The sequence below is a fragment of the Athene cunicularia genome (genome assembly GCF_003259725.1).
Source record: "Athene cunicularia isolate RWA chromosome Z unlocalized genomic scaffold, athCun1 chrZ_part4, whole genome shotgun sequence".
In the NCBI taxonomy this organism is placed as follows: domain Eukaryota; kingdom Metazoa; phylum Chordata; class Aves; order Strigiformes; family Strigidae; genus Athene; species Athene cunicularia.
Window position 1 is genome coordinate 3,500,330 of NW_020799145.1, and position 26,451 is coordinate 3,526,780.

The following is a 26,451-nucleotide window of genomic DNA, read 5'->3' on the forward strand; positions in this document are numbered from 1 at the left end:
TTGAACCATATATTTTATAGAGAAGAATCAATCCAATGCTGTTGCAACATTAAACTCAAATGAAAGCCTATTATATCACATACTGAAGCAGTTAAATAATAAAGCCTAATTAATACATACAGTTTATTTATGAAATGCAGTAAATATGTGAACAGCAGTGTTCAGAAAAGCTGAATTAAATTACAGCTTTTCAATGATCTTCAATTTTTTAACTGTAATAAACATTAAAAATAGCATGAGGTTAATTCCAGTTCTTTCATATTGTTCTTGACGTTGCAGATAGCATATGGAATCTTTAGAAAGTAATTTGTTGTAAGAACGATTCCAAGATATGTGCAATTCTTCAATTTAAAGAAAGTGTACTCCTTAAATAATTTTTTAACTCTAATTGTAATGATTTTACAAAGACAAGCAACACTTTTATTCCACAGTATTAGCTATAGTAAAAAATAGAGATGTTTAATGCTCATATTTTTCTGTTGAACTCTTGTATCTTGTGAAGCATGGCAAAATTTGAAGAAATTAAACCTGTATATATTAGACTTAGGTGTTTTCATTTTGAAAATGAAGGCACATGTGTTTGTTTTAATTGAAATGGTGTAATCATACGAAATATTGCCAACATGTGTGATTTTAAATAGTGAATGTAACATTCTTGAACTACATGTGATAATGTTTAAAGTAGAAAGAAGCTAAATTTTTTTTCAGAAAAAATCTTGTGTGTTTTTTCCTCAGGAATTACTGTTTTATCCTGTATGATTTTTCAGTCTTTAATCTTCTTGGCTTCTGTTTTTTTAGATATTTATCACATGTGGTTCATGATTTTGGTAGCAATTATGTCTTTTAACCATTTGTTCCTTTTCTTTCTGTGAATTTTAGGTATGCTGTTCCTCCAGAGCATGGGAGACGGCTTGAAAGACTAGCTCAAGGTAATATTTTCAGTATTTCCATACGTAAGATGTCTGAAGGACAAGCCTCCAGTGAAGTGAAAAACACTGTCCTTGACTCACTTACTTTTTTTATTACTTAATGTTGTGTCTTTTATCTGTCCATGATATGACTGCAAATAAGGCACAGTTCTAGTACTCTAGAGAATTCTTAAGAAACAAATTAATTTTTTTTTCCTCTCAGAACTTTCTTTTGTACTGGCATTTTTAGCTTGGTGAAGCTTATGAAAATGAGGCTTAGTATTTTGTTGTTCATTGGATTTTCATTGCTACTATCTTTGTCTCCTCTGTGCCCTTGTTTTTTTTGTCATAGCTTCTTTTCATAAGTACCTTTTGAATTTTTACTTCTTAGCCAAATCTGATACAAAGATAGGAATACTGAAGACATACAAGTTTCCAGAAGTTTCATGAAAGTTAATGCCTGCCTAGAGGATGGAAACCTGGTTGGTACCTCTAGGAAGGGGGAAGCAGACAAAATGTACCAATGCTAGATCTTATTTGGTAGTGGCCTGCAGGCATATAAATCCACTTTAGCCAAAGCATGTTCTGGCTTTTGCCTTCCAGAGGCATGTGGAACATCTGTTGAAGAGCAAATGATATTGGTTTAAGGTTGATATCTAAGGGTTAAATCCACTAGTCTGTAGGAAAATTCTTCTCACATAGTAATTTGTTTTCAGTGACACTACACCTTTCTTTTTGTTTCTAGATTAAGAGAGCAGTTTGTGAACACGGGAATAAGTTAGGAATGTTTTTTGGCCTGGCAGCCCCTGTTTTATAGCCTGCTATTAACCATATTGTATAAGGAATGCTATTGAAAGTTCATAATTAAAGATCATGTATCAGGACCAGATTCTGAAATTTTTTTTCTACATTTTGTTTTCATATCTATTTTATGTGCATGTAGGTGCATGACTTTTTCTGACTATTTTTAAACTATTGCTAAGAACAGTAAGATGACATGTATCATTGAGATGTGAAAGTAAAGATCTGTGAACTTGCAGTCTTAAAAACATGTCTCAGAAGGACAGATTTCAACCTGGATAACTACATTTACTATTCCTAAATTTTTCCATAGTTTCAGTCAAGAAAGTTGTCACTCATTTTTTTGCTTTCCAAATTATTTTTCCAACTTGAAAAGTGTAGAACTCTTCATATGCATACCTTGAAGCTTTTGGTTTTCACCAGTGAACAAATTGATACATGTTGTAAACTGTGCAAGTGGCACTGATTAGGATCATTAAGTAATTATTTTTAAGATTTATAGTAAATGGGCAAGGAATAGAAGGAAGATAGAATTGAAAAAGGTTCAGAGAGGAACACTAGGATTGGTGAAAAATTGGCATTTTTGTTTTGTAAGTAAGTAAGCTCTTAGTTTGCAATCTGAAAGAATGTCAAATAAAGGTAAGGGGGTATGATGAAGACCTGTGATGACTGGCATGGAAAAGAGGACTAAAGAGGGAGTGTTCACTCGGTCTTCCAGTACAGCTAGAGACTCTGACTGAAGAGTCTTAGCAAAGTTCAAAACAATCCAAAGGAGATGATTCCTTTTACAGCATGAACTCCAAGATCTTTGGGTAGATAGACTCTTCATTTGATGTGCTCTGGTGTTTATTATAGATGTCATATTGATTGATTATATCTGTGCAGTGTTTTAAAACTATTCAGGTTCAGACGTTCTCTTTTTGAGTGAGGGAAGAGAATGGGCAGTTTCAGCAACAATTGTTCACTGGTTTCTAAAAATTAAGTGGCATTGAGGCATGGCAGTGTTTGCTGTAGGCTAAAAACAAACTTAAGTTTTTTTCTTTGACATACCCTAATTTCCCCAGATATTGGAGTAACCTATAGAAATCCATGAAGCAGGTAACTCTGGAGATACATGCTTTGCTGCATGGAGCATTTGAAGTCACTTGGTATAAACTTACATAGTTTAAGAAAGTATTGTGTTAGAGAACTGTGGCCTGAAGGTGCTTAGGCCTCTTATTGCTGATAATGGTGGCCTAATACAGTAAGAGGAATGGGACATTAAGTATGAGAGAAGTGGAAATCTCCAAAATCACTGTTTGTGAGAAGCTGGTAGGTTATACTGAGGGAACAGTGTCTTTAATGTCTGAATACCAGAATCGGACAGGAAGTTAAATGGGACTTATGACTTCAGTCTCATGCAGCGTAACAGTTCTTAGGTCCAGAACTGCTGGAAGAAAGTAAACCAGAAAGACTTCAGGTGCACTGGCACATGTGCAAGTGCTTTTCTACAGCTGGAACAGGAACACAGTTCCTTGATCCTTACTGCTTGCTATATTTAAAGGACTTGCCCTGGGAAGTAACTCAGCCTTGATCTGTGCACATCTGCATAGAAGTAAGTTGTCTACTACTGCTATCTCCATGTATGAGTACAAGTTATAAAGATCTGTGTGGTGAATGAAAAACTGCTTTCCTTGATGAATCTTGTGTATGATAAAAATTATTTTTATTTCAGAACTGTGTTTGGAATAGTAATTAGCAAACAAAACATGAATCAGGTACTAAACAATGAAGGTAAAATTTCAAATAGTTGTTTATTCCATTATATTCAGTGAATGAAACTGGATTTCTGTAGAAAAACTATATCCTAATACAGAGATTGTTATTGTAACAGCAATATAAGACAGGTGAATTAGTTTCACAGACAACCCTCTCTGATACTTCCTAACTTTTTAGTATTTGACTTTAATGTCTTCTGCAATTTTTTTCTGTGAGTAGGTTGTTTTCATTATATTTTTGGTCCTTAGAATGGAGTGTAGAAGATGATGCTGTAGTTCTTAAGAATAATCCTCTTAAGTCATCTTCTACTTTGTGACTGCTGCCTGCTAATATAGTCTGAGTTTTATAGTAAGTATTTTAAAAAGATGAAAATGTAAAGTAAGCTGCATGGCTGCAAGTCACTTAATAGTTAACATTAATAAAACATGTAAATGATACCTTTATACTTAATCATATGTGTATTGAAAATACTTTAATGATATTTTTGCATGAGTGCAACAACTAAAGAAAAAAATCTGTCTATTCAGGAAGGTTAGCTCTGATGATCAGATGCCTACCAAATTAATTGAATGCTCCTAAATAATTAAAATAATAAAATAATGCAATAAATGTGACATGTTGTCTAAGTCAGGGCAGCAGTTGATACATAGAATTAAAGGAATTTCCATTATCTTGTCTGCACATCACAGCTATCACATATGCCTTTTGTGCAGGAACGCTTGACTGTGGCACCTACAAATACTTTATTTGAAATACATTAGACTTGCATATAATAAAGACAACAGTTTGATTTTGCCCTTCAGCTGCTTTCTCATTTATGTAGGGTTTTTTTCAATTTTATGTAGACATAAATGTAATAAAAATATCTCAAGTGAGCTCTTAACTGCAATTTTTATACTTGTTGTTATGTTAATCTGTAATACCATGGTATTGTTAAGGATTTTTTGTTTCACAAAATGGGTGAGAAAATAAAGAGAATAGAAGCAGAATGGCAAATCATAAATGGCAATTTGAAGGATTTTAAAATCTTTTAATAGATCATTTAATTGCAGAAACTGTTTTAGAGACAAGATGTTATCTGTGGTCTTCAATTATGTTAAGAAACTAAAGTTTAATATATTGTAAGTATGAGGGGTGTTATAAAAAGCTTTGTGTGTTGTATAGTATTAATTAATTCATTTCATGCAGAATTCATTACATGTTATATATGAAAACAAATATAGTTGTTGAAATGAGACATGAAGTAGAACTTGCATAAATTCTGAGGGTTTCAAATCTGAAAACTTGAGCAGCTGAAAAATTGAACTTTGTCTGAATTGATAGTTATATCAGCCAAGTTAGTAAAGTTGCATCTAAGAGATAATAAACTTGAGGCTGTAATGTATTCATCTGGGCATAACAACACTCATATTTCACAACACTTGCTTCTTTTGTGGCTTTTGTGCTCTGTGCTTTGTATAGCATACAAATTGCCACTGCTTCTTTGTGAGGATTGTTATCATGGAAACTCATCCTCCTAATTTCTTTTATGTGCAATACAGAAAGTTAAATCAAATGACTTTTAAGTCACTGCAAATTAATTTAAATAAATTATATGAAGTTTGTATTTATACCTATCAAAGTAAAATCTAAAAATAAAATTATTAGAAAACTCGGTCCTCCTTTATTCTGTGTTCCAAGAGTACCGATCAGTGAATTACGATTAATATTTTGTGTTTTAAGTCCTTTAAGTGAAGAACTACATCAGTAAAAAATTACAATAACTTTGAGCTTAATTGCGTTCATTTGGATTATTTTTAATTACATTAAAGTTAAATTACATTAAAGATACTTGCAGTTTATGGTGTTCTCTCTCTTATGTTTTAAGTTTTATATTTTTATATATTTTCAATTAATATTAATAAACTAAAACCACAGCACCTTTACTGTAAAATTTCAGGTGAAGACTTGAGTATGGGAGTGTAGAAAAAGATAGGAAGCCTAGCCTCATTCATTGACTGGTCAGAATGTGATCTTAAAATTCCCTAAGAACATGATTTTATCTGTGTATGCTTAAATAATTACTTTATTATTGGCCAAAATGTGATTATACAATATATAGCCAATTGCCCTGTTCAAGTCAATGGAGTTGTAGAATTACTCTTTCAGGAACAATATTGTAATTTGTCCATATATGGTTGTAGCTGAACAGTTAATTGAGAACAGTATGGAGACAGTACTATAGGTAAGCATTCCAGATACCTTGAAAATGGTAATCAGCTGGGGAATGGAATGCAGTCCACTTCAGTTTGCATAAATAATAGTCATGATGTAGTCATCTGATGAGAGCCATGAGTGATACGTGGGAATGATACTCTCGGGGTGAAAAAATAAAAAGTGCCTTCCAGATAGCAATGCTCACTGTCCCTCAGTAATTTATGGAGTTGAACTTATTTTAAAATGTTCTTTATCCCTGAACCATTTAATGTACAATTGAAAGACTATTAGTGCAGTAGTGTCCTGTGTGTGGGAATTGTGTCTTCCTCAGATACAGCAAGGAATTTGCTTAGTGCCCACTGTTCCCAGCTTCCCCACAAGATGAGAAGGCTTTGACTTTTATCTAGAGTAAGGAACATAAACCCAGAAATTGTTTGGAAGTGTTATTGTCTGTTGAGGTGGAATAGCATTGACAAAGGGTGTGTCTTCACCAGCCCAATGGTAAGACTGTAACTCAATAAGTAGTTTTATTTTGGTAGTATAAATAGCATTGTGTAAGATTATCTTATTTTGGGCCATGTTATCTGTGAGAATATGTATGTACAGGCTTCTGAGAGCATGTTTTTGATAACAGTCTGAAGCCTATATTTTCACATATTCTTTATTATTGTTGCTTGTGTTAACTAGATAAGGTTTTAAAAGTCTGAGTGGGACTTCAGTTAGGTGGATAAATGCAGTCTACCTGTAGGTTGTGCTCATACCCACACATTTGGCCACCAAGTGCTGAATCACATACTTACCTTGTAGACTGTTCTAATTCTGCTCAAGGTGTTGAGAATGTAACGTGTTTCTTTAAATTATGGATTGCAGAATTTTCGACTGGACAGTCTTTTTCGCATGGACATAGATCAATGAGCAACCTAATTCTGTTTTAACCTGATCTTTGATTATTTCTCATTGTCTCCTATGAAGTAGTTGTTTTGAATTTTGTGTATCACTTCCAAGAAGCAGGGTACAGATGGCTAAATATAAATGTTGAGAAGAGATATAGAAGAGGTCTGCCGCTCTCAAGAGCGTTTGAGAAACTAGGCTTGCATGGAAATTCACACAAAATACTTGCTTTTGTAGAACTGATGTAGAGTTAATGGATTAGTGTTAATGGATTACATGAAGATTTCATGTGCCTCATAAAAGCATGGATGTACTATAGAACCTGAATGTTACATTTTAAATAGATTTCAGTATTTTTTTTGTTTTGGATGTGGGATTTCACTAGATATCCAGGATTAACTGGTAGTCCTGTAAATTGGTAATTTTAATATCAGCTTGGTATTTGAGAACGGTTCTGGTGTGTTGCAGGCAGGTCTTGAATTGGTCTGAATTTAATGTATTTCTAAGGGTCTTGTGATTTTTCTAATGCAGTGTCCTCTCTTCATTGTGCTAGTAGGTATTTTTTACATCTGCTAACCAATTTTCTCACAGGAATTTTCTTTCCTGAAAGAAAAGCTTATGTGACCTTACCTTTAGCCTGGACAGAGCAAAAGACTTTCTGATAAACAGAGTCTCATAATGAGGAAATGTTACCTTCCTTTCTTCCCTTGTTCATTGAAGGGGAGTAGTTTTGAGAAAATGAGGTGAAAGAGACTATAAAATTTGAGTGTGTTTAAGTGTAGACTTTGACAGAGTCAAAGATACTTCATAGTGGTACAGAATGTGTAGGCTGTGCTTTGATTTCACTGTGAGGGCTCTGTAACCACAGCAAATGTTCTCCTGTAAATTTCTCTCAGTGGGTTTTGAGCAGGTTGTGTTCTGCTGTTCTGTGTTGTTTGCAGCTTTCTTAGAATTCAGAAACAAGCTTGCCTTCTGGCTGGAGTTGTCATAACTATTTCTGATCTCTTGGAGAGACAAATTAAGTTTTGGCAATCTGCCCATCATGTGCTTTTTGTCATCATTTATTTAACTAATTAAGCATATTGCAGTAGCAGAATTTGGTACAAAATTTGTTTTCTTAGTAAAAACAACTCAGTCAAACTTTCTCTGCTTTTAGAAATTAAAGTTTTGGCTACTTTTCATATCAGTTATTTCCTCAGTCTCAAATACCACTTTCAACCACATTTTTCACAGTATGTTCCAGTGTATTTCCATTACTATGCTGCTCTGGACTGAGAGCTCTTGAAGCTCATAAGATGTAGATTCCAAGTTATGAGTGTTATCATTATGCTGTAGGCATTAATTGTGCCAAAATAGTTGACATTTATTTGCTGGAGTCCACCAGTTGTGGCCTAGTTTCTTTAAATTGTCTTTTAGTCAGGGAAGCCCAACATGTATGATAAAACTGTACCTGCCAGGTACTACTTTTTGAAACATACATTATAACTTTATTTGCCATTCCAAAAGAGAGTAAAGACTTCTGTGTCTGTTGGTGAGGAGAAGAAAGAATGATAAATCTGTATAAAATTTGATCTCAGGTCATCATAACAGAATTCCAAGTGCATTGATCAACATGAGTGTACAGTACACCTTTGCTGTTTAAGAGCTGCTTAACCTTGTATCTGAGAAATTAGAAAGAATTTGTTCTTCCAGGACTGTGGTGTGTGCTAGAAAAGAGTGTAAAAAGAATATAACAATTGTAATGTGATCACCTTACAGTTGTTCTGGAATTGTAGAGTAGTTAATGGACATAAATGTAAGACTCATCAGAAAGAAGAAATTAAATCTGATATTACATTACATATTATGGCAAATTGTTGAGATTTAATCTTTTTTTTCCTCAAGTAATTAAAAATATTTAGACAATTGACTGAAAGTGATTTTTTTTTAAAAAAATTTTAGTTATTGAGTAGTTAGCTTGTTCCTCCAAGAATGGATCTGCTTCTGTGAATGACAAACTAACATTTACATGATAGCGATACAATAACTTGTGTAAAACCAGTAAAGAGATGACAGAAATCTTTTTTTTTTTTTCTCCTTAAATACTGTTTGCTTCACTAATTTCTGATCAGTGTTTCTCAGGTAGTTCTCCTATGTAACAGGATAGGATTATGTATGTTTTTCTTACACCCAGGAAAAAAGTAATCATTTTTAGATGGCTTTAGATTCGGATTTTCTTATCATATGAATTTTACCTAGGCTCGTGATACAAATGGAAATAACTTTGGAGAATGCTTTTTCACCCAATGTCATTATCATACACTTTTTTTTTTTTTTTTGTTACAGCAGAGTCAAGCGAAGTCATACTGCACAAGTTTAAAAACTTAGAATTCATCTTTTCCTTCTATATGTTTTAAGAGAGGGCTGTGATGGAACTACATACCTAGGAGTGAGATCTTACTCCTAGAGTCAAAGATAACAAGCCAGCACTTCTTGTTTAAACTTCTTGTTTGCTTGGTATTTTTCCTATAGAACTGTTAGAGATAGTGAGCTCCTTTATGCCTCACTTCTGTTTTCTGAAAATTAAGTAATTTTAAAAACGATTACTTTTTTAATAACATTTTTTAAGCAGTAGCCTGCCCATCTTTGTGAAATATATGAAATCACTGGAGAATAAATGACATAAAATACAGTAAACTGTTCATGTTAAGAAGTCTCGGTAACATTGAAAAAAAATAGAGAAGAAAGAAAAGGAAGTGAGTAAAGTTGAGCTTCAGAGAAAGGGATTCCTTTCAAATGTTCTTGATACAGTAAAATCATTTATTATCTAGGACTGCTAAATGTATGGTTGCAGTTACTCATAGTACATCTCATGGTGATTCTTGCTAATCGTCTGGTGCAAACACTAAAAAGACTGAAGATAAATAGCAATAATTATTTCTATAATAATAACAACAAATAAAGACTTTCTCACTTTGATTAGGGAATGAATTGTTTCTCTTTGTCAGCCTAGTTCTGATGCTAGTGCTGTAACTTTGTGAGTTGTCTGTGATGTTGCATTATAGTAGCCAAAAGTATTCCTCTTGGCTTCAGCAAGAGACACATGTTCATCTCAGAGCAAGTAATACACCTGTACTTAACTGGAAGAGGGTTTGAGAGCAAGTATTTGGAGAAAGAAGTAGGTGGTTAGACAGCTCTTGCTATAGTCCTTCTATTTTTCAGTCTGACGTTTTCAGAAGCCTCTTGCTTTCATTAACTACTATGCCTTTCTCTTCTGTTGTTTTATTGTTTGTAGGAATTGTGTTTTTAGTTTTTGAGGGTATTACCTTCTTTCTAGAATGGAGTTGGAAATGAGGTCAGGAAAGACTAAACTGGCCACATTCTGGAAACTTCTCCCTCTTTCTCCTCATCTTCTCCCATTTTCCTTGTAGTGTAGTGGTTTCCTACTGTAATATAGTTAGGTTGAAGGGAAAAGAACTTGGATGTTTTTATTTTAGAGGAGGAGAGATTGGGTAGCCTATCTGAACTGTAGCTGAGGTGCTGTTCGCATCCATGTTAGATGGTCAGATGCCAGAATTTAATGACACTTGAACCTTGTTTTTAATTTTTCACTTTCCCCCTCATTTGTCTCCATGTTCTCATTAACTAGATTATATTATTTAATGAACTAAACATGGTTTGTGGAGTGGTACGTAAATAATCACGAAAGTTGAAAGATGGAAAGCGATCTTTGTTCATAGAAATCAAGACAAGATTTAAAGGGGCAAGAAAACCTCACATGTTCTCAGTTGTGCCAGACATCTCTTAGCCATGCTTTCTGGTCTTTTCTAGATAGAAGGTTGTGTTTATTAACTGTATAGATGGTCTGAAAGGGCTAAATAAACCTAGTCCTTGTGGAGTCCTTTTAAGTTTATATTCTATAGTTGATTTTCATTTGTGCAGGGGTTGCAAAATGAACTTTAAAGTCAAAAAAAACAACAACCCAACAATAAAACTTTTCTGTAAAGGGTAAGAAAAGTGTGCCTGAATTTACAGGTCCAAATTTATTTTATTTCACTTAACAAAGAACAAACAAAAAAGTCCCAAACCCCTGCAACCCCTCTCCCTGAAAGTCAGTTGAAAAACTTAGGAGGTGCACTTGATTTTTATACAAATCTCTCAGAACCTAGCAATGACATGATAAAAAAGTCTAAAACAAATTTAAACAGTATAATATATTGTAAAATACCACAAAGTTTTCCTCCTTGTTTTAATTAAAAGATAACAATTTTTTCTTGTCTTGCCTTAGGGTTCTTCCCAAGCAGCTGTCAAGAATGTGATGCTTTTCTTCGCCACAAAATGATTCTGATTTCTCCATCAATATTGAAAAAGTATGGAATTCCTTTTGACAAGGTATGTTTGTGTTATTTTTAAACTGTGCATTCATGCACTGAATTAGACTCTGTCTACTATAAGAACCGTTCATAGTAAACTGTAGCAAAATTATTATTTTCTTTTTAGGCACTGACTCCATGAAAAGATCAACATAAATGCTTGTAGTATTAGGACTTTTACATGGTCTAGCTTGGAATTTTCTATCAAAAAATACTTGTAGCCATCATAATCTTTATGCTAAAAGTTTCTCTGATTTTTAAGGCTTCACCAATATATTTTTTTTCTATTTTATTTCCATGCAAACTTGCATGTTGATTTTTCTGTTGACTGAAACACTTCTTAACTAGCTGTTTTATTTGTGTACCTAACATTTTAAAAGAAATGTTTAATTTCTGTGTCTGTATATTGTTTTTCTGATGATAAAGTTAAATGTAACTTTATCAATAATATGATCTAAAAAATTTCAGGTGGAATAAAACCAAAAGAACTGTTACTTAATTTAGAATATATTTTAAAAGTTGAAACATATTAGAAAAAGAGGGAATGATTATTTTGTGCTGCTAGGTGGTGGCAGATGACAACTGATAAGAACATTATAAACAGAAAGTGGGAAGAATAACTGGTTTTCTTCTTTGTGGATGAATTTAATACATAGTTGAGTTCAGAAAATCTGAAGTATTCAGCTGCTTCTTCTTTCCTACAAGATTTTGTACCTTCTTGTTTTCCACTTTGACTTCTTATAGGTGCCAGCTAATAAAAACGTTTCTACTGCATTGTTTTTCTTTAAGTATGTTTATTCTGTATCTTCAATGTTTTGCAAATTCTGATGTTCTAAATTCAGAAACTTTGTAAGCCTGTTTAGAAGGTAGAGCTTGATTCAGAAGGTCCCCTGCCTGAACATCTGTTTAGGTTATACTTAAAAGACTTTTGATCATTAACAGGTTATGATTCTTGATTTCCTGCTGCTCAGACTGTTTTAAAGTGTTCAGAAAAACCAGGCAGTATATACTTTTTCTACTGTATTTCTGCTGCACTATAGTCCTGTAGACTGTTCTCGCCATTCCTTGTTTGCTATTCTGGTTTCTATTTAAGTGTATGTGGCGTTTTATTGATATCATGTGGACCTGTTTGTACAAACTTAGTTTATCATTTTCCCTGGCATAGATTATAGGATAATGCAGTGCCTTCTATCTGTTTTAGTTGACATTTTTGTACCAGTATGAAATGTAGCTCAATATTTAAGTGATTGTTTTCATGTATAGTATTGTCATGGTTTAACTCTAGTAGGCATCTAAGTACCACACAGTCACTTGCTCACTGCTCTCCAGTGGGACTGGGAAGAGAGAGAGAACGATAAAAGTGAGGAAACTTGTAGTTTGAGATAAAGATAGTTTTACATATAAAGCAAAAGCTACACATGCAAGCAAAGCAAAACAAGGAATTAATTCACCACTTTCCATCAGCAGGCAGTTGTTCAGCCATCTCCATCAGAGCAGGGCTCCGTCACACATAAACAGTTTACTTAGGAAGACAAATGCCATCACTCCTCTTTCTTCCCCCAGCTTCTGTTGCAAAGCACGACATGTATGATCTGGGATATCCCCTTTGGTCAGTTGGGATCAGCTGTTCCATCCATGTCCCCTCCCAGCTTGTGCACCCACAGGTTGCTCGCTGTCAGGGTGATATAAGAAGCAAAAAAAAGGCCTTGACGCTGTGTAAGAACTGCTTGGGAGTAAGAAAAAGATCCCTATATTATCAACACTGGGGTAATCGGCACAGGTGTGTTGAAGCCACTGATTTGTTGCATGCGTTTTGGAATATCACTTCATTTTTCATGTTTAAATCAATCTGTGTATAAAATTGAAGAAATGTAGGTGTTTAGAGTGATACTGCCTGCCTTGGAAAGCAAGCTTTTTTGAATAAATTATTTGTATAAGAAGTAGTTTGTTTTCTGAATGATATATTATCATATGGAAATGTAGTTGGTGAGCTCAGTTTTTGTAATATATAGGTAAATATTGGTTCCCTTCATAGCCTCGTGCTTTATCATGAAGTGTCAGATGAAACCTTCCAGACTGGAAGGTTTTATAACCAGATTTATAGTTTTGGATTTACAGAACATTACTCTGAACAGAATAATTTTCAGTGGTTGCTGTGTAAAGTAGCATATTGCAGAATGCCAGCATATTTATTTTCAGTACCACACATTTGAGATGGATAAGGGAGTTGATGTTCTTATTTCAGTGTCTTGATTATTCCTGTATTCTAATTAAAAAAAAAAAAAAAAAAAAGCTAGAAATAGTTAAATATTTAAGTTTGGTTCTGTCACCTAGTCTTGGGAGGAAGCAGACTGTACCCAAGTGTAATTGTAATTAATGGGATTCAGTGAGAAAGTGAATAGAGAGAACCAGACTGTGATGTCTCATGGCTCAAAGTGATAGAAGTGGAAATGTGCTGAATGCTGATAAGTCAGCCTACGCCTACCAGGTGGCAGCTGAACTGCTGCTTGTTGCAATAGAACACCTGCTAAACTGTCAGCACTGGGAGGGTGTATTGAGATAAATTTTGGAATTGTTAGCATTGAGAATAATCTTTCTTAAACATTCCTGCAGCGATTGTTGGAGTGCTACAGTAGCAGTTATAATATATGCACCTGTATGTGCATTTGCATGTATATACTAAATATGAACCCATAAAAAATTAACCTTGCAGAGTACAAATGCAAAACATCCTATTTTATTCTTTAGCTTTGCTAGCTAAGTATATTTTTCTTGTTTTCTTCTTTTTCCTTCATCCCATAATACACTTGGAAATACACATCTTGAAGTGCTATCTCTGTGTATTTATTCTTGCATTGAGCAAAAAAAAAAATCACACAAAGAATTCATGAAACTATGAGGTGAGAATTTTGAAGGAGAAGAAAGGAGGGATTCTAAAAGCAGAAATTGAATGCAAGATAACTACGCTAGAAAAAAACCCCGAAATTTAAGACATGACATTAATAAGAAAAAAATGCTTGGAGTTGTGACTTTTAATTTTGGTGATTGTTTGAAATTTAACTCCCTTTTCAAATCATAAGTGTATTTCCCTAAAAAGAGTCATATTTGTTTTTCCAATTTTTATTACTGTATTGCTTATATGAAGCATTGCCACACAATGAAAACAGCCTGTTTAATCTCTAGGAAGTCTCCTTATTTTCCTGTAATCAGCAAATACATCTTGTTGCACAATCATCAGTCATTGCTCAGATTATTTACTTAATTTAAATTGATCTGTTTGCTTTTTAGTGGGCCTGCTGTCTGATGTGTGTTTAACATAAAATGGTGTATCAGAGTATGGGGAATCTCTTTTAATTCTTTACTTGTGAATCTTCTAGTTTATTGATTAACTCATCAGATAGTTCAGAAGACAGTGTGCCATCTCTTGTATGACTATTCTGTCTTTGATACAGTAGTTTGATACAGTTTAAGATATTAAAGCTGTCCTTGAGTGGAGTGAATATTTGTGGCTGACAAGAAGTGCTGTCTCTCCTTTTCTTCAATATCCAGAGGAGAGCAGCAGTCCATCCAAGTGATTTGTTTACCTTACCCCACATTTTGCAATTTACTCTAGAAGCCTTTTATATATGAAATGTCTTTTATAACTATTAGGAATTTGGTTTCTTTTTGGCTATACAAAATATAATTTTGGGTTTTTTTAGTATTTTGTTTTAATTTTGTGGGGGGTTTTAGGTTTTTTGTTTTGTTTTTATTTTTTCCTGCTTTCTATAATTTCTTGTTGAGTCAGTGGCCTCAGCACACTTCTTCTGTGTGTTTTTTTTTTTTTTTTTTTTTTTTTTTTTTTTTTTTTTTTTTTGTTTTGTTTTTTGTTTTTGTGGTGTGGGTTTTTTTTTTTTTTTTTCCCCCACTGTACTTGTAAAGAACAGAGCAGTCCTTTGGAACTAGCCTTGCACATTCTCTAAAGCAGTGCCAGAGTTTAACTGTAGTCGAGCTTTTCCTCTTTGAGAATCTCCTTCTAGGCCACTTGTCCTTTAGGTATTTGGCATTCTCTTTGTCAGTAGTACCAGAGTCCTTCTGCACTCTTAAATTGTGCTTAAAGAGAAAGAAAGGAAGGACAAGGGCATATTAAAATTTGTTTTATTGTAATGTGGTGTTTTAATGGCTTTGCATGGAGACATTCTGCATGACATTTCCAATGCAAGAATCCCCTTGGTGTTAGTAGCTGTTGTCACAGATAGTGATGCACTTCAGCTGTAACAGAGAAGCAGCAATATACTCTATTAAGGATGAGTTAACAAAGTTCAGTGGTAAATGTGACAGTGGTTTAACAAGATTCGATGGCAAGATACACTTGGTTACTGCATAGAGGACAGGGTCAGACAAAGCTGTCAGGGATACCCTTCTGTTGAGTCATGAGGTTCAGAGAGGGCCCCCTTGCATTCTGAACTTCTTTTTAGAGAGGAGTCTAGGTGTGGCTGGATCCAGACTTAGTTCCAGACTTGGTCAATGTTTTATGTCTAAAGGATTATATATGTGTAATCAATCCTTTATATCACTTAGCTAAGATTTCAAAGATTCAGCACTTACTTCCAGTTCATTTATCAAGTATCTGATGCAATCCCCTGTTCAAAGGGAGATCCTGGTGTGCAGCCTGCTGCTGTGCAGGAGAGTTCAGTGGGCCCTGGGCTGTCTATTATTTATGGAGTAGGAAGTTTGACTTATATTTGCATACCAGCAGGACATCTGGGTCACTGTGGAAGACAGACCTTGGCTACTGTGTTGCCATCGTCCCGCTCAGACGAGGGGGACAAGTGACTCAAGATTCTCAAATCCCCAATTGGAGCTGACAACAAGTCTCCAAGTTCAAGCATTTATTAACTACCTACAACATACTAATTGAACACATGATAATTGGCTAAATACAGAGCAAGTTGTGGCAAGCAATATAATATGCTTTGCATTTCTTAATAGAGAAAGGAAAAGAGGGAGATAGAGGGAATGGGGGAATACAGATCACCGGTCTGAGTTCCTGTGCTGACCCCTCCGGCGAGGGTTCCAGGAGATGGCTGTCTTTTTTGCTGGCATCCATCTTCTTCGCTTCACTGCTCTCTCCAGATGGCTGGGGGAGGGCAGGGGGAGGGGGTCAGAGAGAGAGAGAGAGAGAGGCCTTTCTTCCCCCCTTTGATTTATACCCACTTTCCTTGGGTCCGTCCCCTAGGTCGACCCACATAGCTACGTTTCCCATGTACGGGGAGGGGTAAGGTGTTTCATGGGATGATGTAATTAGCATGATCATGACAGCCCTCGTTAGCATATTGAGGGGTGTTAAATTTAATACGCATTTTGTGGATAATGAAGCAGAGGTCATTCACCAGACACATGGCCCTTGAAATCTGCCCAGGTGCCCCAGAGGAGAGCCGTCCTGTCTCCACAGGGCTCTCTCCCCAAGCTACATGGGGCAGCATTACCAGCTTTGACCTCCACAGAAAGCACCCTGCGACTCAGAGTTTTGTCTTGAGAGTGTTTGAGGCATTTCTTCAATCAGTCTCAACTTTCGCTTTCCCAGGTTGTTTGTCTTAGTTTCTCACAGGCCTGGTTTCTCATCTCTGACACACCTGTCTCCCTGAAGTCCAGTGTAAGCTGGATGCAGCCATCACAACACCCATTGGTGGTTACAGCTTAAGTGAAGGCAGGGGGGGAAGCACACTGCCACAGCTGTAAGGCTGAAGAACTGGTGCAGGGCAATTGTTATTAATTCTTCTTCCTCGTTTCCTATCCTAACTAATTTAAAGATACTGCCTGAGGGGATTCAAATGTATCCAGTTGTGTTCCTTTGGGATGAACAACAATGCTTTAACTTCTAAGGCTCATTAACTGCTACTTTCTCCTACTTTATGCTTGATCATCAGTACTAAGTAACTTAAGGCAAATCAAGCTGTCAGTCACAGGTCTTCAAATCATAGTGAGACGGTATGGGAGAGAATGGTGAGAATAGGATCTCTCTACAGTCTTTCCAAGAGAACTTCTGGTGCCATTCTAGAGAAACATTTTCAGGGTGCTGAACAGAATAATTTCTTCAACAGTTAAGTTGTACTAGTGTTTAGGGATGATAGCTGTGGGTACTTTTGTCTGGCCTATCTCTGCTTTTTTTTCAGTCACGAAGACTGATACATTCTTTGCACTGTTTTTTCTAGTTCACTGAACTTCCAGGTTTTATAACCAGTGAACCTCTGCTCCAGGTTTAGCTTTTTTGCAAGTACTTTCTGGATTTGTAAAGTAATATATGTAGCTATGTACATTACTCAAGTATATTATTTCTTCTTGTATTTAATCACAACTGTGTGCAAGGTGAAAAAAATTATTTCTACGTAGTTACAAAGGCAAATACGGTTTTCATTGCTTCAGAGCAGAACTGCTTTTGTAATGTGGTTCACTCGAGGTTTTTTTTGTTTTGTTTTTATGCTATAGGTTACACAAGAGGCAGGAGAATTTATGATCACTTTCCCATACGGATACCATGCAGGATTTAACCATGGTTTTAACTGTGCAGAGTCAACAAACTTTGCCACCGTACGATGGATTGATTATGGAAAAGCAGCAAAATTGGTAAGTCATACTGCAGAAAATTGATGCATAAGTAAATCTTTTCTGTGGTTTTTTCTTTGTGAGAATCTATGGAAGCCAACGAGAAAGGGAGAACTATTAGATCAGGTAGTACCTTACAGTGCCATTGAAATTTTATTTATAGTTGTTCTTTTTATAGTGGGTATTACATTTCCAGCAATGTGTATTCCTCTCAGTAGTGAGTTTTGTTTGCAGCTTTATTGTTTTTCAAACCCAGTTCTATTTATGGATATTTTTAAGTTGAAGGTACATATACTGAGGTTAGTGTATGTGAAGACAACTGACTTCTGATTTTAAACCTCTTCTAAGCTCTGCTGTTTGTGGAAGTGCTTTATTTCAACTAGCAATTTTGATACCTGGAAAGAAACGTAAATAAACTTTATTTAAAGCTTAAAGAAACAAGTTTTCTCATCTTCAGTGTCATCAGATATCTTGTAGTACAAGATAATAAAGGAACTATGAACTTAGAGCAGATATTTTCAGGTTTTAGAATGAGGTGTGTTTTACTGAAGATGTTTTAGGCTGAGATTTTGCTTCTTTTCATGTACAGGATGTGAATAAATACACAAATCAAGAAAGTCTGCAGTTTGTTCAGTGGAAGTTTGATACCGTTTATCAGTATTCTATGAGTTTTATCAGATTTATGGGATGTATAAACTTTTAGTATGCTTTCCAAATATTTGTCAGATATTTTCTGCATTGACTTGTTTGTTATTGAAAAACCCTTTTCAGTAGTGATTTGCTTAATATATTAGCTAATAAGATGACACAGAATAAAGGGCAAATCAGATGTGCAGGTTTCACAGTAATGATAGTGGACTCTCATTAAACCCTTGGGATTGGAAGACCATAAGAAAGTTCTCAAAGAATGGAAATTTATGATGTTAGATACTATTGATTATTATTGTTAATGAGATTGAATATGCTTCAAAGGGAAAAAGTTCATAAATATTTTTTTCTCTGTGCTCTGTGTGCATATACTACCAATAGTGAAAGTACTGAAAATGTTAATATGCATCTAGTATGTTCAGGCTGGTCTTTACCTTTAATGGGAAAGCTGTGTTTTTAATAGCCAGCAGATAAGGTCTTGACTGTAAAGTTAATTAAGAAAAAAAATTCTATGTATTTGATAGCTTGGGATTTCTATATATAGTACAGTGGAACATAGTTGAGAGGAATATGGGCATGGACACATACGAATTAATTGTGGCAGGTAAAACTCTCATGGATTTTAAAAGGTATGAATGTGCTGCAGGTCTAAAATTGGTTCAGTGGAACTTCAAGAATGGCAAACTTTATCTTTACATGTACCAAAGCTGAGGTAGTGATACCTGCAGCTATATCCCTTTCAGTATACAGGCTTCATATTTCTTACATTAAAAAAAAAAAAAAAAAAGTCTACCATTTGGTGTGCAGCTGCTCCAGTACAAACTGTTAACTCTTTTATGCCTTTTATGCCTCTTGTGTGCCTATCGGTTATTGTATTATATCAAAAACTTAATGTCAAGTTTAAATTCAGCAGAGTCAGAAGATAATTTTTTTGAAACTAATGAAATTTTATTCCTTTACACCACTCCAAAAGTGCTTCTGAAATTCTGAATTTTTAGCTAGAAAGTCTTGGCGTCTGTGCTCTAAAGAGTTTTATTTAGTTAAAATTCTCCAGCATAGGCATAAAACTTTCATCTTAGGACACTGACTTCTGTGCTCTGTGGGTATTGTGCATAGAAGCAGTATTATGCATATATAGTATAAGAAATTAAAATAGTTCTGTGGTGTCTGCAGTTGAATTTAAATGTCTGAAAGTTTCAAAGTGGCAGCTGAAGCTGTAGAGAAAGCTTAGATACCATTGTCAAATGTGAACTGCAGTTTCTTTCGCAAATGGCCAAAGTGATTAATGTTACTTGCTTAGTTTTTTATAAATTATAACCACAAGAATGAGGATTAAAGTTTGGTTTTCTTCTCTTTTCAAATAAAAAAACCATGCTAGGAAGTGCTAGGAGTAGGATTTTTAGTATCTTTTTAACGGAAATGTGTAAGAAGAGGAAAACCAATGGAAAGACAGTGAAGTGTTCGTAATACTAGTAGTTGTTTATGCCATACAGATAGGGTAAACAACTCAGAGGAAGTATTATAAGTGATTGTTCTTAAACTGTAATTATATGACACTTTGAAAACACACAGAGAGTTGCTGCATTGGGTACTCTATGGATTATGGTGTTTCTTTGTAAAAACATGAGGATAACTATGATTAGTTTCCTGAAAGTATTAATTAAAAAGGTAAGAAGTCGATATGACCAAAGAATACTGATATTTTATTAAGTTTTACTTGCAGCTCTGGTAATTTCATTTAAAAGAAAAAAAACACCACACAACCTTACATTCCCATTTGTCATTATTCAAGGTACTAATGTTGCGTTTGACTTCTCTTTCCCTTCTTTATGTGTTATGTACAGGAATTTTAATTGAAAAAAATATTTTGGATCCCCTAGTTCCCCTGTATTGTACTGCAAAAATTGCCTGCATCAGCAAAATGCAGCAATATCTAGCTCAGTTGCTGTACTGTCCTTAGAGAATTTTGTATACCGATGATTGATTATTTGTCTTCCTACAGGAACACTTTTATTTTTACGAATAGTTTCTAATTGCTTACAGCTGGACTTCTGTCTTAGAAAAAGAAAAAAATTGTGAAGTACAGTCAATAGTCATTCTTCATTAATTTCAGGAAAAAAAATCGGGAAAAGATTTTTATTAAAGTTGTAGTAAATATTTAGGCTGTGTGATGATACTGCTTTCCTGAATTAAATTAGAGGATGTTAAAGATTCTGTAAAATTGATTGCAAATGTTAAATCAGAGATCATTTAGACCCTCAGTATTAGAAGCTCTGGTTAAGGAGAGATTATGGATGCCTATTCTAAAAATTATTTTCTATCTTTAAAAATGCTAAACTTGTGATCTTGGTTTCACTGTGTGTACCCTAACCACTTGTAGTAGTTGAACCTTGAGAGCAGGGATGTGCTCTCTGGCTTGTTTTCCAGAATTTAGTGTAAGGTTTACACTCAGGAGGCAACACATGAAAAGTCATACCAGGTGGCACTTCCAGTGAGCTCTTTGCTACAACTCAATTTTGGGCAGAATTAAGTTGGACAGAATTAAGTAGAACTAAAAAGTAGATTTGGAAAAAAAAAAAGGCAGAAATGGAGAAATAATAGATAAGTCCCACAAATCAAGGGGAGAAACAGTGTAGTTTGTGCTGACTTTTTCCACTGACAAGAACACACAGGAAGAGAAATACTGATGAAAGGAATAAAGAAGTCATGCTCTCCTGAAGATACTTGGCAAAAGGGTGTGGTTCAGAGGGATATTGGTGAAGTGCTGATGTATGGTAATAGCAGGACTCGGGAAGTCAAAGGTTGGTGGTTCTCTGTTCACAAGTACTTTAGTTGTATTTGTTATGTTCTCTGAGGATGAGAGACACTGTAAGCTTTAGGTATTCTTAATCATAATAATCCTGTAACTTTCATTTGTGGAATGCTATTTATGCCTGAAAAAGAATTAAATGGTACTTTTAAAATAGGGGAAGATATGATATTTCTTCAGGCTTCTGTTAATTCTGTCATTTTTAAATGGAGCTACATCCATTTGAGTAGGCTGAAAATATGTAGTTTAATGAAATATGTTTTGAGTTTCCTTAGTCCAGTGCATTTTCTTTTCATTTTGGTAAAGCAGGTGAGCTAGTGGCAATTAGCTTGTATGTTTTGTAATATCTGCTTTGATTGGTGCTGAGTAGATATCCTGTGTGCTGAACAAGGGATGATGTTCAGTTCTTAGAACTGTTGAATAGAAATATTTACACATAATTCTTTTGTGACTAATAAAATAAAAATCCTTCTGAAACAATTAGATAACAAACACTTCTTTAGTCTGAGAAAAATCTTCTATTCCTCATGTTTATTAGCTGCAGGGTGGGACACTGTCTGCCCCCATCCCGAAATCTGTGCATCATCTATGTTTATTAATTTTATATTTTTGTCTGTTGTAATTGTTATTTTTAATAAATGCCAATGTAGCCCTTATACAAGGTTACAGTGCAAGACCTCTCACTTACAGGTGCCAAAAAGAGTTCTCAGTTGTGATTTTCACCTGTCCAAATTTTAGCTCCGGTGGATGATATCAATAAACTTTAGTCACTCAAATTTTATACTGTGAATCAGAAGCAGATTTAAATTTTGAGTAAAATCCTGTACTTTTGTGTGCAGGCAATTTTTTTTTTCTTTGTTGGAATTCCTTTTTTCTCTTGCTGCTGTTTTTTAAAGGTTGAAAAACTTGGCAAATTGGTTCCTAATCACAGGCAATTCCCGTAAAAAGCACATTCTTGACGTTGTGTAGAGCTTCTGGACTGCATGGTCCCACCTAAACTTGATAGGACAAGGTAGCTCACAGAACAGAATTGTGTTGAGGTGGAGGTTCTGTGCAGGAGGTTTGGGCAGGGCTCTCTATTTCTTCTTTATGCAGTGGTGGTTGTTTTAGTTTTTTCCTTCCGTTTTCCTCTTGTTACTGTTTAAAGTCCCCACATTCCCCTGTCTGTTGCTTTTCCACATCCTCGTGTGAGGGTCTCTTACAACTCTCCATCACCCCTCGGCCAAACCGATACTCATACTTTCAAAAGCTTTCAGAGAAGGCTTTAGCGTTTCCAAATACTGCTCTCCTTGCTCACTGTGTCTGTTTTGTTGCACCACTTGGTAACGTTCACTCAGTGTAAGCATATGTAAATTTTACTCCCTTCTATCAGGGATAGAGTCACACTAGGTGATTTTACTAGTCATTATAATGATTCTTTTGTATTGCATCTCCTTTTAAGACGTGATTTGTTTTCAGATGTTGGTATTGGAAAACTTTTTCTTTTTTTGTTCAGCTGATATGTAGAACCTTAGGAGAGAAGTCTACCAACCTTTTCTACTTGAAACTCAAGCTGCTTAAGTATTGTTGCTCTCTTTCATAAAATTAAGTCAGTAATTACTCATGCATTGTTTAGTGGTAGCTGCTTAGCAACGTGTTTTCTGTGGATAGCTTAGATCAAAGTGCTGGCCTGCAGGTTGTATTTTTCCCTTTGGTGGGATGAAGTGCAGTTGTTTTGATGGATTTGTTTGCCACTGCATTCATTAGCTTCACATCAAAAAACTGACAGGCTGTTAAATGAAACTTTGGCTTAGATTTTCAGCTTGACTGTTTTGAGACCTTTGTGAAGATATTTTGTTTTTATGCTGCAGCAGCCTCCAGCAGTTATGAATGTTTCAAAGGGAAGAAAAGTTATTTAGTATCTTGATTTGTTTGGGTAAAAGAGAGTCATTGTCTTGAGGATAGCAAGGTCCAGTTTATGCTATCCAAACAATATTTATTATGAAAAGTATATTGAGAGACAATATGTATGACTTAATTTCTTCTCTGATTATTTATACTTACCACATAAAAGCACTTTTCTACCTCTCATAATTTATTGAGATAATAACTTTTTCAATGAGGATTAGGTTTAGGTTGCTTTTGCACAATAAAATGTTAGTTGTCAGCTTAAAAACAAAAATAAAATTTCCAGTCTGTTGTACCTTTTTTTTAAAATGTGGCTGGATGATTTAAAGGCTTAGCCTCAAAAAGTATCTTACTACTCCTACAGCAGTATTTTAGTACTGAATGTCAGAAATAGCCATGTGCACAAGCTTATGAATGATTCTTATATGAGCTTGTTTTATTAGTTTGGATTAGGTACTGCTGTCAAAGAAATATTTTTTCTAAACACTGCATGTTGATACATTTGATACCGGTCTGCAATGATATCAGTGTCATTCAAGATGTACAAATTAATATTTTTACACATTGGAAAACATAATTAGCCAGCTTAGATCATTGACTTGGCTGTTAATGAAATCTTGAAAACGTACAGGAGCTAGGTATGCTGATCCTAATTTCTGGTCCTCATATTAGTACACAACTTTAGAGCAAATCCTGTGCATTCTGCAGTTTAACATTTCACTACATAATTGTAGTGCCACTCAGCTTTATAGTTGTCAAGCAATGTTCTCTTTTATTTTTTCTGTATGTTTATTTTTTGTGGTGTTCCTTTTATTTTTGCCCACCTTTTTATTTTTGTCATCATGTACTGCCCCTGTTTTGGTTCTTAAATCAAAAACTCAGCATTTCCTGAGAATGACTGCTATTGACATTTCCCACCCTAAAATCTATTGCTCTGATGGGGAGATTGTCAGTCTCCCACTGGGCAATAACTTGCACACTTCTAGATTTCCAGCATTGTGACACATTGAATTTAGAATTGTAATTGTTTTAGGAGTAGAAAGGAGTAATAACAATCACAATATTTTTACCTGTAAATGCAAAAGACAATTATGTTCTATTGTTTTTTCTACCTTCCTATTTTAGTGGGGCAACTGGTTTTACGTTTTCATAATCTGAAACTTCATATGATTGTGTATTTATGTTTTTACAGTCTGTGCTATGCTATGTGCAAGTAGTGTTAGCTGTGAGTACTGTATTCCGTGGTTTTACAGTTGTGCAGATTATAATAAATCTTTTCCATCTGAACCTTGTCTAAGGTTTTTTCATGTGATGCTACAGTATGTGTGACTAAGGTTATGCATGTACTGTTTTATCAAACCAACACCACTGTGAGATTTTTTTTTTTTTAAATGCAGTTTTGAATAAGTAAGAAGAGGAGAATTCCTTACAATAAGATTTTAGATGTTTAGTACATTCTGGCAACTGTGAGTGAGTAGAAATGATGGACCTTGGAATTTTTTTTTTTTTTCTCCTAAGTGATATTGTAGAAGTTTCACTTACCAAAGTAATAAATGTGTTGACTTGGCAGACTTGGTGGATGTTTAGAAGTTTTTGTTTTATAGCAGCTTTATACCAGATGAGGTGAATCTTTTCATAGAATAAGTCAGGAATTTACAATAAAGTTTCCTTTTCACAATATAATTTGTATGAAATTTTGAGTACATCATTACAATTTGTATTTCCTTACTTTTCACCAGAATACAGATTATAATAATCCTTGATTCAATGAGGAAAAACTATTGCCACTAGATAACTTTTTGTCCATACATTAATGTCACAGTCTGTAAAGAGAGATTGGGTTCATTCCAGGTTTTTCAGGAAAGAATAATTTGAACTAAGAAATTATTTTCATAAATTTGAGCTTGACAATAAGACTGTCTGGGCTTGAATCAGCTGTTGAAACACAGATGTCCATTTGAGAAAGTTTAACATATTTTGCCTTGCTCTGTCTAGCTAGAAGAGTACCAATCTCCATGAATCCAATGTAGTATTTACAGCTCAGGCAGATATAACAGATACCAGAAAGTGGTTCAGGGGTCAGTTGAATCAGGTGTTAATTGCCCAGGCAACTGAAAGTGAGCTGTCTGTCATTGTATTTTTAATTAATACTATTTACATATGTAAAGCTCATCCTAAAAATTAACTGCATTCCCTTACTCTTAAGAGGAAATCAATTCTCTAGCCTTGCTAGAATAGCTTTTTGACACTGGGAGACAACCTATCCTGATAGGAAAAAAGGATGACTTAAGTGTTAGGATTCTACTGGGACCTTCTGCAGGATTCGCCTCTAGTGGAGGTGAATCACTCCTGCAGTTGGTACTACTCAGTAGTTTGGCTCAGGCCAAACATACTTTGGAGATAAGCATGTACTTGCAATTTTATCTCTGTTTTTCTGAGAGTCTGTAGAATATTATGTAAAAATGAAGAAGGGTTAAACAGCGGCATCATAGATTTGAAACACACATGGCGTATTTACTTCCTTCATCCAGAAAAAAACACTGTAAATATAAACGCACAATTCAAAATCCTTTACTTGGTCTGAGCAGTAGAGAGGGCTTGTGGGAATAAAGAAGAATGAATGGTATACCCACATCATGAGGTAACTACACCAGGGCAAATAAAGTGTGTTTCTTTTAAAACAAATGAGTTTATGTAGCCTACCAGTTACAATAAACAGGAGCTGAACATGGGAAGATGCCTCAGCTGCAGGTTTAGCATCCCCAGTGTGCTTGCTACATGAATGATTAGGACTTGTTTATATACTACTAGTTAGAAAGTCTTAAGGTTTAAAATTATGGAAAGGACAAAACTCACAATAAAACATATTGTTATCCTTTATGTAAAGGAGGTTATTGAAGTATATATTGAAATAATTTTCTGAAATGTTTTATATCATAAAAAGTTGAATTGAGACCTCAGTGCTAGTGTGGTTTTATTCAGTTTTTAACATTTGTCTTTCTGCCTGAAGCATTAAACACTTTCAAGTTGTTGGGAGAAAAGGTAGAATCAATCACCTTGAATGTGTCATCTTTCTCTGAGGATATATATAGTCACCTCTTAACTCAGTTAAAAATATTAATACCAAAGAAAGAGATGTATTAATATTTTAGATAAAGCACACTTCTGTATGGTACATTACAAGATCTTGCATACGTGCTTAGAGTCAAGTAAGTTACTTCATTCTTTTCTAAGTTTATAACCAATATATAACTTCAGTTAAGACTATTTGTTCTCTGTATGTAATATGGTTTGATATATTCAGCAACCTCACCAGATCAATTACTAACTTTTAGATCTTAACAACAAAATCAGCTGATCTTACCATTGCCATGGCATATACTTGGGACTCTGGGGGAGAATTTTTCACCTGAAGCTTATGTTGCAAATTATCTCTGTCGCTCTCGCTGTCGCTCTCGCTGTCTCCCTGCCTGTGTCCCTGCCTCTCTCTCTCTGCCTGCCTGCCTGCCTCTCTCTGCCTGCCTGCCTGCCTCTCTCTCTCTGCCTGCCTGCTTGCCTCTCTCTCTCTGCCTGCCTGCTTGCCTCTCTCTCTCTCTGCCTGCCTGCCTGCCTCTCT

General features: G+C 35.0%; 1 protein-coding gene across 5 annotated transcripts in view; it reads left to right on the forward strand.

Annotated features, from left to right (window-relative positions):
* KDM4C (lysine demethylase 4C) overlaps positions 1–26,451 on the forward strand; it is a 277,152-nt gene that overhangs the window by 29,967 nt on the left and 220,734 nt on the right. For 4 of the 5 annotated variants that reach the window (XR_003400216.1, XM_026866802.1, XM_026866803.1 and 1 more), the window contains 3 exons: positions 880–929; positions 10,822–10,925; positions 17,375–17,512. Coding sequence is in view for 4 of the 5 variants with exons in the window: in XM_026866802.1 (XP_026722603.1) it covers positions 880–929; positions 10,822–10,925; positions 17,375–17,512 (292 nt within the window). In the remaining variant the exon portion in view is untranslated. Of the gene's footprint in view, positions 1–879; positions 930–10,821; positions 10,926–17,374; positions 17,513–26,451 lie in introns of those variants that run through there. The other variant, XM_026866806.1, reaches the window with a different exon arrangement.